General features: G+C 41.9%; 1 protein-coding gene across 1 annotated transcript in view; it reads left to right on the forward strand.

Moving 5' to 3' along the window:
• Positions 1–13,425, forward strand: part of hspbp1 (HSPA (heat shock 70kDa) binding protein, cytoplasmic cochaperone 1) — a 29,078-nt gene extending 15,653 nt beyond the window's left edge. Inside the window, exons 7-8 of the mRNA XM_084330756.1 lie at positions 558–669; positions 10,551–13,425. Of these exons, the coding sequence (XP_084186882.1) occupies positions 558–669; positions 10,551–10,631 (193 nt within the window). The 3' untranslated portion in view covers positions 10,632–13,425. The remainder of the gene's footprint in view (positions 1–557; positions 670–10,550) is intronic.
• Positions 13,426–14,363: the final 938 nt, after the last annotated feature.

Genomic DNA, 14,363 nt, shown 5'->3' on the forward strand with positions numbered 1-14,363 from the left:
CTCTCTATCTGTGTGTGTGTCTCTTCGTCTCTATCTGTGTGTGTGTCTCTATCTTCGTCTCTATCTGTGTGTGACTCTTCGTCTCTATCTGTGTGTATGTCTCTCTGCCTCTCTATGTGTGTGTGTTCCTCTCTTCGTCTCTATCTGTGTGTATGTCTCTCTGCCTCTCTATGTGTGTGTGTTCCTCTCTTCGTCTCTATCTGTGTGTATGTCTCTCTGCCTCTCTATGTGTGTGTGTTCCTCTCTTCGTCTCTATCTGTGTGTATGTCTCTCTGCCTCTCTATGTGTGTGTGTTCCTCTCTTCGTCTCTATCTGTGTGTATGTCTCTCTGCCTCTCTATGTGTGTGTGTTCCTCTCTTCGTCTCTATCTGTGTGTGTCTCTCTCTCCTCTCCTCTCTCCTCTCTCCTCTCTCCTCTCTCTCTCTCTCTCTCTCTCTCTCTCTCTCTCTCTCTCTCTCTCTCTCTCTCTCTCTCTCTCTCTCTCTCTCTCTCTCTCTCTCTGTGTCATGAGTACCTGACCACATCAGCACAGTGTCCCTCCTTGTCTCCATGTGTAGCCTGGTGGAGGAGTGCCCTGCTGGGCTGACGGACTGCAGGAGTCCCTCTCTGGGTCTGGAGGAGCTGCTGAAACAGCGAGCCAAGGATCTCCAGGGACGAGAGGAGTGCCAGGTACCCTGAGCCCTTCCACCCGCCGCAAAGTCCTCGCTGCTAAACTGTCCGTTGTAGCAAGTGGATTTTATAATAAAATGCACGATACTTGTGCCTTAACACATTGTGTGCCAACAACAAGTATACTCGTTATTGCCCGCCAATCGTTGTTCGCCAACAACGAGTAAACTTGTTTTGGGGATCGTTATTTAATTTTTTCGCCATGTCATTCATAATTCATCCAGCCTCCCTCTGGGAGGCAGCTGGACCCTGTCTGATATTGCAACGCCTCAATACCGCAGCCTGGTGGATTTCGGGCGAGTTACGCTAAACCGGAAGTGGCGCTCGATCAAGATACATACTCGAGTGCATTGGATCGCTTTCGATATGCAAGAATCAATATGATTTCGACGTTTATTGCGTCATACAAGCGGAAATTGGATCTAGCAGATCGAAATCATATAATTGGAATTTTTTTCCTCCAGACTCATCGGCGACAGGTAAGAGGAATCTAACGTTATTTCCAGCTCGATTGTCAATTTATTTCACTGCAATCAGTCTGATCAACGTATCAACCCATACTAAATAAAGCCGTTACTGACGATCAAGGAATCATAAACGACCCCCCCCCCCCCCTTTCCTTCACGCATGATGAAGCATAATGTATACCGATCATATACATTTGAATTTATTAATATAGCGTGTATAGGAACAAAACGCCATTGATTATGTATCATATGCTTCGGGGCCTATAACTTGCGTTCTAGGAATTACTGCTATACAGTCTAATGGTGCGCGAGCGCCCTCTAGGTGGTGCGTGACATGAAAAGGTGGTTTTTTATTTATTTATTTTTTACAATAAAATTTCATAAAAATCTTAGTCAAACCTTTAGTATTATGGATATTAAACATGCTGGCAGAGTACCTGCATCCATGTTGTCGTGAACATTTTAATTAAATAAAGAAATTCCCTATCCATAGTCGCCGTGGGAAGAGATAAAATAAAAAATAAAATTAAATAAATTCCCTACCTACTCATGGCCTTAACTAACAACCAACAGGAACCAAACAATATTTTTTTTATGCCTAATAAATATAACTAATATACATTATTTCAAATAAGGATTTTCACTGTGTAAATCATGAAATTCAAGAAACTTTTTAATAAAAAACATACGTTTTAATAATAATAATAATAAACAATAATGTCTCGGGCGTGTCTGACACAGGTGTGCTTCATCTGTGCACGGAGACCAGCAACAATTTTTTCTAACAGAAACCCATTGGGGGGTGCGTCAGCTAGGTCGGGAGGTGACAGGGGGTGCATGGCCAAAAAAGTTTGGGAACCGCTGGTCTAAAACATACTTATATTCACGAGGGTACTAACATGACAATGTATGAATGGAAAAATATAACGTTGCCACATCCGGAACGATAGATACCCGATGTTGAATAGGCCATAGTAATGTCGATATAATATAATATATATATATAATATTTAAAAAGTTATAGCCCTGCAAAGAAGGTGAGCGACTCCATAGGCTTACAGCGCTGGCAGAGAGTGGTATAAGATGGGCAAACTGCGTGGCAGACAATGTGTTAATGATGAGGATAAACACTCGATGAAGAAACCCAATGGCCGTCACAACCCAGCGTGTAGATAGATGGATAGGCAGTGAGAGCAGCATATCACCAGGGTTATCAAGTGTAGATAGATAGACAGTGAGAGCAGCATATCACCAGGGTTATCAAGTGTAGATAGATAGACAGTGAGAGCAGCATATCACCAGGGTTATCAATTGTAGATAGATAGACAGTGAGAGCAGCATATCACCAGGGTTATCAAGTGTAGATAGATAGGCAGCGAGAGCAGCATATCACCAGGGTTATCAAGTGTAGATAGATAGGCAGCGAGAGCAGCATATCACCAGTTATCAAGTGTAGATAGATAGGCAGCGAGAGCAGCATATCACCAGTTATCAAGTGTAGATAGATAGGCAGCGAGAGCAGCATATCACCAGTTATCAAGTGTAGATAGATAGACAGTGAGAGCAGCATATCACCAGTTATCAAGTGTAGATAGATAGGCAGCGAGAGCAGCATATCACCAGTTATCAAGTGTAGATAGATAGGCAGCGAGAGCAGCATATCACCAGTTATCAAGTGTAGATAGATAGGCAGCGAGAGCAGCATATCACCAGTTATCAAGTGTAGATAGATAGGCAGCGAGAGCAGCATATCACCAGTTATCAAGTGTAGATAGATAGACAGCGAGAGCAGCATATCACCAGTTATCAAGTGTAGATAGATAGGCAGCGAGAGCAGCATATCACCAGGGTTATCAAGTGTAGATAGATAGACAGTGAGAGCAGCATATCACCAGTTATCAAGTGTAGATAGATAGGCAGCGAGAGCAGCATATCACCAGTTATCAAGTGTAGATAGATAGGCAGCGAGAGCAGCATATCACCAGTTATCAAGTGTAGATAGATAGGCAGCGAGAGCAGCATATCACCAGTTATCAAGTGTAGATAGATAGACAGCGAGAGCAGCATATCACCAGTTATCAAGTGTAGATAGATAGACAGCGAGAGCAGCATATCACCAGTTATCAAGTGTAGATAGATAGGCAGCGAGAGCAGCATATCACCAGTTATCAAGTGTAGATAGATAGACAGTGAGAGCAGCATATCACCAGTTATCAAGTGTAGATAGATAGGCAGCGAGAGCAGCATATCACCAGTTATCAAGTGTAGATAGATAGGCAGCGAGAGCAGCATATCACCAGTTATCAAGTGTAGATAGATAGGCAGCGAGAGCAGCATATCACCAGTTATCAAGTGTAGATAGATAGGCAGCGAGAGCAGCATATCACCAGTTATCAAGTGTAGATAGATAGGCAGCGAGAGCAGCATATCACCAGTTATCAAGTGTAGATAGATAGACAGCGAGAGCAGCATATCACCAGTTATCAAGTGTAGATAGATAGACAGCGAGAGCAGCATATCACCAGTTATCAAGTGTAGATAGATAGGCAGCGAGAGCAGCATATCACCAGTTATCAAGTGTAGATAGATAGACAGCGAGAGCAGCATATCACCAGTTATCAAGTGTAGATAGATAGGCAGCGAGAGCAGCATATCACCAGTTATCAAGTGTAGATAGATAGGCAGCGAGAGCAGCATATCACCAGTTATCAAGTGTAGATAGATAGGCAGCGAGAGCAGCATATCACCAGTTATCAAGTGTAGATAGATAGGCAGCGAGAGCAGCATATCACCAGTTATCAAGTGTAGATAGATAGACAGCGAGAGCAGCATATCACCAGTTATCAAGTGTAGATAGATAGGCAGCGAGAGCAGCATATCACCAGGGTTATCAAGTGTAGATAGATAGACAGTGAGAGCAGCATATCACCAGTTATCAAGTGTAGATAGATAGGCAGCGAGAGCAGCATATCACCAGTTATCAAGTGTAGATAGATAGGCAGCGAGAGCAGCATATCACCAGTTATCAAGTGTAGATAGATAGGCAGCGAGAGCAGCATATCACCAGTTATCAAGTGTAGATAGATAGACAGCGAGAGCAGCATATCACCAGTTATCAAGTGTAGATAGATAGGCAGCGAGAGCAGCATATCACCAGGGTTATCAAGTGTAGATAGATAGACAGCGAGAGCAGCATATCACCAGGGTTATCAAGTGTAGATAGATAGACAGTGAGAGCAGCATATCACCAGTTATCAAGTGTAGATAGATAGGCAGTGAGAGCAGCATATCACCAGTTATCAAGTGTAGATAGATGGACAGTGAGAGCAGCATATCACCAGTTATCAAGTGTAGATAGATGGACAGTGAGAGCAGCATATCACCAGTTATCAAGTGTAGATAGATAGATAGACAGTGAGAGCAGCATATCACCAGTTATCAAGTGTAGATAGATGGATAGGCAGTGAGAGCAGCATATCACCAGTTATCAAGTGTAGATAGATAGACAGCGAGAGCAGCATATCACCAGTTATCAAGTGTAGATAGATAGACAGTGAGAGCAGCATATCACCAGTTATCAAGTGTAGATAGATAGACAGCGAGAGCAGCATATCACCAGTTATCAAGTGTAGATAGATAGACAGTGAGAGCAGCATATCACCAGTTATCAAGTTTAGACAGATAGACAGCGAGAGCAGCATATCACCAGTTATCAAGTGTAGATAGATAGGCAGCGAGAGCAGCATATCACCAGTTATCAAGTGTAGATAGATAGGCAGCGAGAGCAGCATATCACCAGTTATCAAGTGTAGATAGATAGGCAGCGAGAGCAGCATATCACCAGGGTTATCAAGTGTAGATAGATAGACAGTGAGAGCAGCATATCACCAGTTATCAAGTGTAGATAGATAGACAGCGAGAGCAGCATATCACCAGTTATCAAGTGTAGATAGATAGACAGTGAGAGCAGCATATCACCAGTTATCAAGTGTAGATAGATAGACAGCGAGAGCAGCATATCACCAGTTATCAAGTGTAGATAGATAGGCAGCGAGAGCAGCATATCACCAGTTATCAAGTGTAGATAGATAGGCAGCGAGAGCAGCATATCACCAGGGTTATCAAGTGTAGATAGATAGACAGTGAGAGCAGCATATCACCAGTTATCAAGTGTAGATAGATAGACAGCGAGAGCAGCATATCACCAGTTATCAAGTGTAGATAGATAGACAGTGAGAGCAGCATATCACCAGTTATCAAGTGTAGATAGATAGACAGCGAGAGCAGCATATCACCAGTTATCAAGTGTAGATAGATAGGCAGCGAGAGCAGCATATCACCAGTTATCAAGTGTAGATAGATAGATAGACAGTGAGAGCAGCATATCACCAGTTATCAAGTGTAGATAGATGGATAGGCAGTGAGAGCAGCATATCACCAGTTATCAAGTGTAGATAGATAGACAGCGAGAGCAGCATATCACCAGTTATCAAGTGTAGATAGATAGGCAGCGAGAGCAGCATATCACCAGTTATCAAGTTTAGACAGATAGGCAGCGAGAGCAGCATATCACCAGTTATCAAGTGTAGATAGATAGGCAGCGAGAGCAGCATATCACCAGTTATCAAGTGTAGATAGATAGACAGCGAGAGCAGCATATCACCAGTTATCAAGTGTAGATAGATAGACAGTGAGAGCAGCATATCACCAGGGTTATCAAGTGTAGATAGATAGACAGTGAGAGCAGCATATCACCAGTTATCAAGTGTAGATAGATAGACAGTGAGAGCAGCATATCACCAGTTATCAAGTGTAGATAGATAGGCAGCGAGAGCAGCATATCACCAGTTATCAAGTGTAGATAGATAGGCAGCGAGAGCAGCATATCACCAGTTATCAAGTGTAGATAGATAGGCAGCGAGAGCAGCATATCACCAGTTATCAAGTGTAGATAGATAGACAGCGAGAGCAGCATATCACCAGTTATCAAGTGTAGATAGATAGGCAGCGAGAGCAGCATATCACCAGTTATCAAGTGTAGATAGATAGGCAGCGAGAGCAGCATATCACCAGTTATCAAGTGTAGATAGATAGACAGCGAGAGCAGCATATCACCAGTTATCAAGTGTAGATAGATAGGCAGCGAGAGCAGCATATCACCAGTTATCAAGTGTAGATAGATAGGCAGCGAGAGCAGCATATCACCAGTTATCAAGTGTAGATAGATAGGCAGCGAGAGCAGCATATCACCAGTTATCAAGTGTAGATAGATAGGCAGCGAGAGCAGCATATCACCAGTTATCAAGTGTAGATAGATAGACAGCGAGAGCAGCATATCACCAGTTATCAAGTGTAGATAGATAGGCAGCGAGAGCAGCATATCACCAGGGTTATCAAGTGTAGATAGATAGGCAGCGAGAGCAGCATATCACCAGTTATCAAGTGTAGATAGATAGGCAGCGAGAGCAGCATATCACCAGGGTTATCAAGTGTAGATAGATAGGCAGCGAGAGCAGCATATCACCAGTTATCAAGTGTAGATAGATAGGCAGCGAGAGCAGCATATCACCAGTTATCAAGTGTAGATAGATAGGCAGCGAGAGCAGCATATCACCAGTTATCAAGTGTAGATAGATAGACAGCGAGAGCAGCATATCACCAGTTATCAAGTGTAGATAGATAGGCAGCGAGAGCAGCATATCACCAGTTATCAAGTGTAGATAGATAGACAGCGAGAGCAGCATATCACCAGTTATCAAGTGTAGATAGATAGGCAGCGAGAGCAGCATATCACCAGGGTTATCAAGTGTAGATAGATAGGCAGCGAGAGCAGCATATCACCAGTTATCAAGTGTAGATAGATAGGCAGCGAGAGCAGCATATCACCAGGGTTATCAAGTGTAGATAGATAGGCAGCGAGAGCAGCATATCACCAGTTATCAAGTGTAGATAGATAGGCAGCGAGAGCAGCATATCACCAGTTATCAAGTGTAGATAGATAGGCAGCGAGAGCAGCATATCACCAGGGTTATCAAGTGTAGATAGATAGGCAGCGAGAGCAGCATATCGCCAGTTATCAAGTGTAGATAGATAGACAGCGAGAGCAGCATATCACCAGTTATCAAGTGTAGATAGATAGACAGCGAGAGCAGCATATCACCAGGGTTATCAAGTGTAGATAGATAGGCAGCGAGAGCAGCATATCACCAGTTATCAAGTGTAGATAGATAGGCAGCGAGAGCAGCATATCACCAGGGTTATCAAGTGTAGATAGATAGGCAGCGAGAGCAGCATATCACCAGTTATCAAGTGTAGATAGATAGGCAGCGAGAGCAGCATATCACCAGGGTTATCAAGTGTAGATAGATAGGCAGCGAGAGCAGCATATCACCAGTTATCAAGTGTAGATAGATAGGCAGCGAGAGCAGCATATCACCAGTTATCAAGTGTAGATAGATAGGCAGCGAGAGCAGCATATCACCAGTTATCAAGTGTAGATAGATAGACAGTGAGAGCAGCATATCACCAGTTATCAAGTGTAGATAGATAGACAGCGAGAGCAGCATATCACCAGTTATCAAGTGTAGATAGATAGACAGTGAGAGCAGCATATCACCAGTTATCAAGTGTAGATAGATAGACAGCGAGAGCAGCATATCACCAGTTATCAAGTGTAGATAGATAGACAGCGAGAGCAGCATATCACCAGTTATCAAGTGTAGATAGATAGACAGCGAGAGCAGCATATCACCAGTTATCAAGTGTAGATAGATAGGCAGTGAGAGCAGCATATCACCAGTTATCAAGTGTAGATAGATAGACAGTGAGAGCAGCATATCACCAGTTATCAAGTGGGCACCTCCCTTCACTGGTGTTTCATCGAGTTAGGTCCACGACACCTCAGGAAGGCTCAACGGCAGGGGTGTAAAAAGTACCCAGAAATTATACTTAAGTGAAAGTATGGGTACCGTCTCAAAATCGCACACAAGTAAAAGTCAGAGCATCTGGCTAAAAACACTCTTGAGTAAAAGTCAAAAAGTTTCTACTTTTAAATGTACTTAACACTTTAACTGCCGGAAGACGTGTTTAGGCGTCCTTCCCCGCCATGCTCAAGTTGCCGAAGACGCCGTAACTCGTCTTTGATATCAATATTTCAAAAATCTGTGATCGGAATCATATTTCCTTTCCGGGGCCCTGAGACACAAGTGTGATCTCCTCTCAATCCTCTAGCGGTTCAAGAGCGCCATCTGGTGGCCGATCGGCAGATCGAAACCGGATGTCAACCTTTAACCCGGCAGGACTCACTCCATATGTGGTCCGGGCACTCGCTATCGTTAGAGAGACTCCGTCTTCACACAGTGAACATCGATCGGTGGAAATAACTCGAAAAAACAACATGATTTGGACGTATATATTATTATACAACCTGGAAATGGACCGACTATTTCAACATCCCATAATGGAAAACTGTCTACCCCACGATGATCGCCCAACGGCCCGCGGAGACTGGGGTGAGTTTTAGCGTGTAATATTACCGTGTTCGACACTAACTGCTATGATGAACATTTGACCCACATTAGATGAATGGTATAGCGCTGCCCACGGAATTATAAACGCCCCCTCGCCCATCCGGTCAACATCAGATGACGTGTAGTAACTTCCAGAAGTCCGTCCAGTTGGATTTTTTTATATCGCGCCGATTGCTATCAAACTGTATTTGATCATCAATATAATGCATTTGGGGCTATAAATCACGTTCTGGAGAAAGCTGCAGAAAGAGATGAAAACATACTTATACTTTAGATCATATTTTAGTATGAATATGTGAATGAAAAAGTTTAACGTTCATACACCCTGAACAATACATATAGGACATTGAATGGGCCCTAATAATGGCAATTTAGCAATAGAATTTAAAAAGTTATAGCCCTGCAAAGAAGGGGAACTTCTCCATAGACAAATAGAGCTGGCAACCTACTGTATATCATGAATTTAGCCTTAGGCAATCAAAGTGTTAACTAAGTACTAAAAAGTAAAAACTTTTTTTCTGACCGTCTATTTTTCTGATTTAGCAGGTGTTTAATCAAAGATCCCCGCTCTCTAGTCTTGCACAAGGACCAATCGGCATGGGTATGGGCGGGTTAATTTTCCATTGATGGGGATTTGATTGGCTGTTTTTAAATAAAGTGCGGCTGCAGGATTAATAACGTTAAGTTAGTTCTGCCAGAGAAACAAATAATACTAATAAAAATGTTGGACCTGTGAGATTTGTACTTTGTACGTTGTAGGTCTGCATTCTAAATGTAAGGAGTAAAAAGTATGTTTTTTTTTCTCTGAAATGTAATTGAGTAAAAGTACAAGTATACAAACCTAATAATACTTGAGTAAAGTACAAATCCCCAAAAAACAGTACTTAAGTATTGTAACAAAGTACAATTACTCAAGTACTTTACACCCCTGCTCAACGGCTAGTTCCAGCGTCCCAACCCCCCCCCCCCCCCCCCCCCCATGCTAGCTCCCACTTCTCCATGATATCCACTAGGGGTGGGATGATCGATCTAATTATCAATGATCCAATAGGATCGATGCAACGTATATAGACCGGTTCATATCGATACTCTTATTTTCTCATTTACGCACAAGCGCAGCTCCGGCAGCTGGATTCGCGCGGGATGTGAAAACAGACCAACAGAAAACAACAGCACGTGAAGCGCCCGTGTGTGAAGACGTTACAGCAGGGCTCCCAGTGCGCCTATTTGGTCACATTTTGCGACCCGAAATAAGTCCCTGCTTTTTTTTGCACAATGGGTCCAATGAGTCTAATAATGCCACTTATCGATTTTTTTGCATGTGTAAAAAAAATATATATATATATATATATATATTTTTTTTTGTAATACTTTATATACTATACTAAAATACTAGGTCTTGTGGCATGTTTTAGTTTAAAACTAGGGCTGTCAGTTTATCGTGTTAATTAGATTAATTAATTATGCCGCAAATTAGATTAATTAATTACAAATCCTGTAATTAATTAGATACATTTTTGTAATCGCCTGACAGCACTAGTTAAAACATCCCCATTTCATGTAAATTCAGTTGAATTGCAACTCTGCACCGTGCATTCAATAAGCAGTGCACTCCTCCATCACATCCAGAGACCACCGACTGTAACATGAGAAGCATCACTGTGGTCGTTTTGAATGGGGAAATCTGTAACACTAAAGATGGCGGCAACACCAAAGAATTGCTGCAAAATAAACACAAATGTGTTGTTTAAATAATTTTTTTTTTTTTTTTTTTTTAAATACTAATAGAAATATTTATCGATAATTCTGTCCCGATTCATCGATTCTTCCAAATGGCATATCGTCTCAGCCTTATACACATTTCCCCTTTTTCTCTTGTCAACAGGAAGAACTGGACTTCTGCGAGCGCCTGAGGTCCTGTTGTGTCTCTGGGCGCCAGTCGTGTGACAGCGGCATGGACCGCTGACCTCCCGCTGACCTCCCGCCGACCTCCCGCCGCTGGACTGAGGTCGTCTGTACGGACACGGCACAGGCAGCGTGAAACTTCCCCTGCGGAAGCCGTCGCTCTGCTGCTTTTCACCGGAGAGTAGAGCCTGAGAACAAGCGCCTGTGAGCAGCTGATCCACCGTCCTTTAAGCTTTGAACTTTGGGTGCGAGGCGCCGCCCCTGTGAGCTCCCGCTTCACCGCGCTCCAGTGAAACGCTTTCAAGCCACTGACACTAAGGCTGAGACGATATGCCATTTGGAAGAATCGATAAATCGGGACAAAATGATCGATAAATATTAAAAAAAAATAAGTATTTATAATTTTGCATGTGTAAACTATTTTAATAAAAATATTTAAAATATTTGTTTCTTAAAAAAGATAAAAATATATTATTTAACGTTAGTTCATGTGTGTGTCACATGCACTCACTGTAGTTTTTGCGATGCTGTAGTTGGTCCACGACACACACAAACTAACCGTAAATAATATTTGTTTTTCTTTTTTAAGAAAAAAGTATTACAATATTTGTTTTTTAAATGTACACATGCAAAAAGAAAAAATCGGTAAGTGACACCACTTATCGATTTCACGCAGTTATCGATAAGTGGTCTCAGCCTTAAATGACACATCTCCAATGCAGAAGCAAGTATCCCACAATGGCCGGTGTAATATTTTGTATTTGAAACTCCTTTGTTTCATGTTGAGTAATATTTACATGACAATGTTGGTAATATCTACATTTATTTTACCGTCCCTTTCACATGCAGTATTTGGATCATCTGCATATTTCCTTAAAGGGAAACAACACCCAATTAAAGAATTCATACCCCCCCCATTAATTTATTCAACCGTTATTTCGATATTGGGAAATCATTGAGGATGGCCCTCATTTACAATGATGCCAAGCTTACAAAAACAGATAAAAAAAACAACCAGACGTCTCTAGCCTGAAACAAACTGCGTGAATAATCCAATTAAACATAATCAGTTCAAACGTAATCAGTTCAAACAGTCCATAAGTCAGGAGTATCAACAGAATGCTGATATGCTATATACAGAATTTAAGATATTCCAAAAATATTACACAAACAACTCTCCCAAATCCAAAAACTAGAGTGCTAAAAACTTGTGATGTCATCAGGTATAAAGTCTGTATAAAGAGCTGCTTAACCATAAACAATGAATTGTTCTAGATAGCACTAAAGAGCACCCAGGGGGATGTTCTGAGTATACAGGTGCATCTTCTGAACTGAGAACACTGAGCAGTAACAGAGTAAAGCTCATAGTAGGCCTGTCCCCGAATAAGGATTTGTATAGTCTACTTTGAATGGCCGAAATTTGCAGATAGTCGACTGGCATGCAAAAAAAGAAGCAATGTATTATTATTAACACTTTGATTACCACTGGTGAACATGGTAAAACGTGGTTAAATGCCAGCACCCACTTCAATGATAGCGTTGTGAACGCATAATCTCTGTTTTAAATTATGGCTATGTGTCTAATCTGCCCGTCGCTTATCAATGACTTGTTTGCGGTCAACATTGTCGAAACAGATTGTTTTTTAATCGCTTCATTTCCGTTTTATAGCATTTTGAAAAGCCCTCGTTTTTCAGGAAAATATAAAGATTCCGTGATAAACGGCATTTACTGGAATATTCTGGCATACACAAAAACGTTGTCATTTTTCGGCCTATTTAGGAATCGTTTTCAAATAAACGCTAGATTATCGATAGTATATGTGTACTTATGCACGCTATAGAAGCGGGCTGAAATATCGATTCTCTCATTTCCTGATCAGCGGCACACACACATATGGGACACGTTGATATATCTGTGAAAAAAGCTTGCGTGAAAAAGACTGGTAAAATAGATTCCTAACCTCAGATCAGATGTTATCCAAAAAGATTATTCCAATTCCTGATCGCCATTCCAAATATCGATCGCGTTTATTGATTCAGCGTTGGGTGCTGGAAATACATAATCCACGCTGTTCTGGGGTTGGCGATCAACTTGGGTCTCTTCAGTTGGCTTGACGGAAAAGTAAAATGAGGAAACTGCCCCCCCCCCCCCCCCCCCCATCAGTCTAAACTAATGGGGTGCAGTTACACAGGGAGAGACGATAGGGGGCGGTATCTTCCCAATTGAGCTCAGAGGGACTCTGCAGCACTACTGAGGCTCGATTGATGAAATATGAATTAAAATCGGCAATAAAATAAAATACGGCAAACAAACGCTATATAGCATTGGTGGCATTCAAAGGTCGGCATGAACTAACGACAAAACGTGTCGCTGGCATCCAAAGTGTTAAGGCTGTAAAAATATATAATCTTTTTATTTCTTTTTGCATTCAACTAAGAGTTTGGCAGTCGACTACGGCTCCTTTCGATCGATTAGTGGACTATTAGACTAATCAGGTATAAAAACCCTTCATCCACTAGCTCCAGACTATACCTGATGACATCACAGGTTTGAGTCTGGATCTGGGAGAGAGTGTTTCATAGATCAGAGCTTTCTTTGGGCATAGAAATTGCATATTTAAATTCTTAATTTGGGTGCTGTTCCAAGTATTGTCTGTTTGTTGTCTGAATAATTCTGTTTAAAAACAAAACGTCATTTTCATTTACTTTTATTCATTTCTTGAACATCAAATAGATTATTTTTCATATGTATCATATTTATTGTGAATAAAAATAAATGTTGATTTGTATGAATTACAACCAGTTGACGCGTGGAAATACTGCAGTCACATGAACCACATTCAATAAAACGTGTTTTCTAAGACGGCATCCTTTTTTTTTTTTTTTTTTTTTTATATTATCCCCCCCCCCCCCTCCCCCTCCTTTTTCAGATTTATTTTTTTCTCCCATCCCACTGTTAGTCGTTATGCCAATTCCCAACCCCCTTCCTGGTTGTTGCGCACTCCCCCCTACTGTTGGTCCGGGAGGCCGGAGACTGTCACATGCTTTCCTCCGACGCATGTGCAGCCAGCCGGCAGCCAGCCTGGCAGCGCAGATTCTCACCGGGAGAGTGTAACGTGTGGAAGGTCACACTACCTCCCTCCAGATCTTACCCTCGCTGTGCAGGCCCCCCGACCTAACTGTAGGGGTCGCTGTCCACAACGCCCAGGACCCACCCATCAGCTTTCCCACCCCTAACACTACCAATTGTGTTAGTATGAAGAACGACCAGCCAAGCTGATAGCAACGCCGAGAGCTGGATTCGAACCCAGCGTCTCCAGCGTTGATGGCGAGCGCCTTGCCCACTACACCACCTAGCCGCCCCAGCATCCTTTCTTAAGAGAAACCAGACTTTAGGCATCAAGCACAGAGTAATATGGCAACAGTACTTGTCTAGAAAATTACTCGAATGAAAAGAGTGAAAAATAGTAGCTCACTAATGATTTTTGTCATGGGTCATGTCGACAAAATAGTCCAGAATGAATAATTTTAATTCTGCATTCACCACTGTTGTGTCTTGGACTACTTGGAAAACACTCATAGAAGTAAAAACCTTTCAAACATATTACCCAAAAGATCTACTTAAAGATGCTATAGATAATTTTGTTAATATTGATTCAATGGGCCTCATTCACGAAGCAATATAAAAACAGATTTCCTCTTTGTTCATAACTAGCATTTTTTATTTTGTTCTTACCTGTGATTAAGCAATGTTTTCTTATTTGTGCTTTTCTCTTGGGCAAGACCAAATTTT

The sequence above is a fragment of the Notolepis coatsorum genome, assembly GCF_963971535.1.
Source record: "Notolepis coatsorum genome assembly, chromosome: 15".
Taxonomy (NCBI): domain Eukaryota; kingdom Metazoa; phylum Chordata; class Actinopteri; order Aulopiformes; family Paralepididae; genus Notolepis; species Notolepis coatsorum.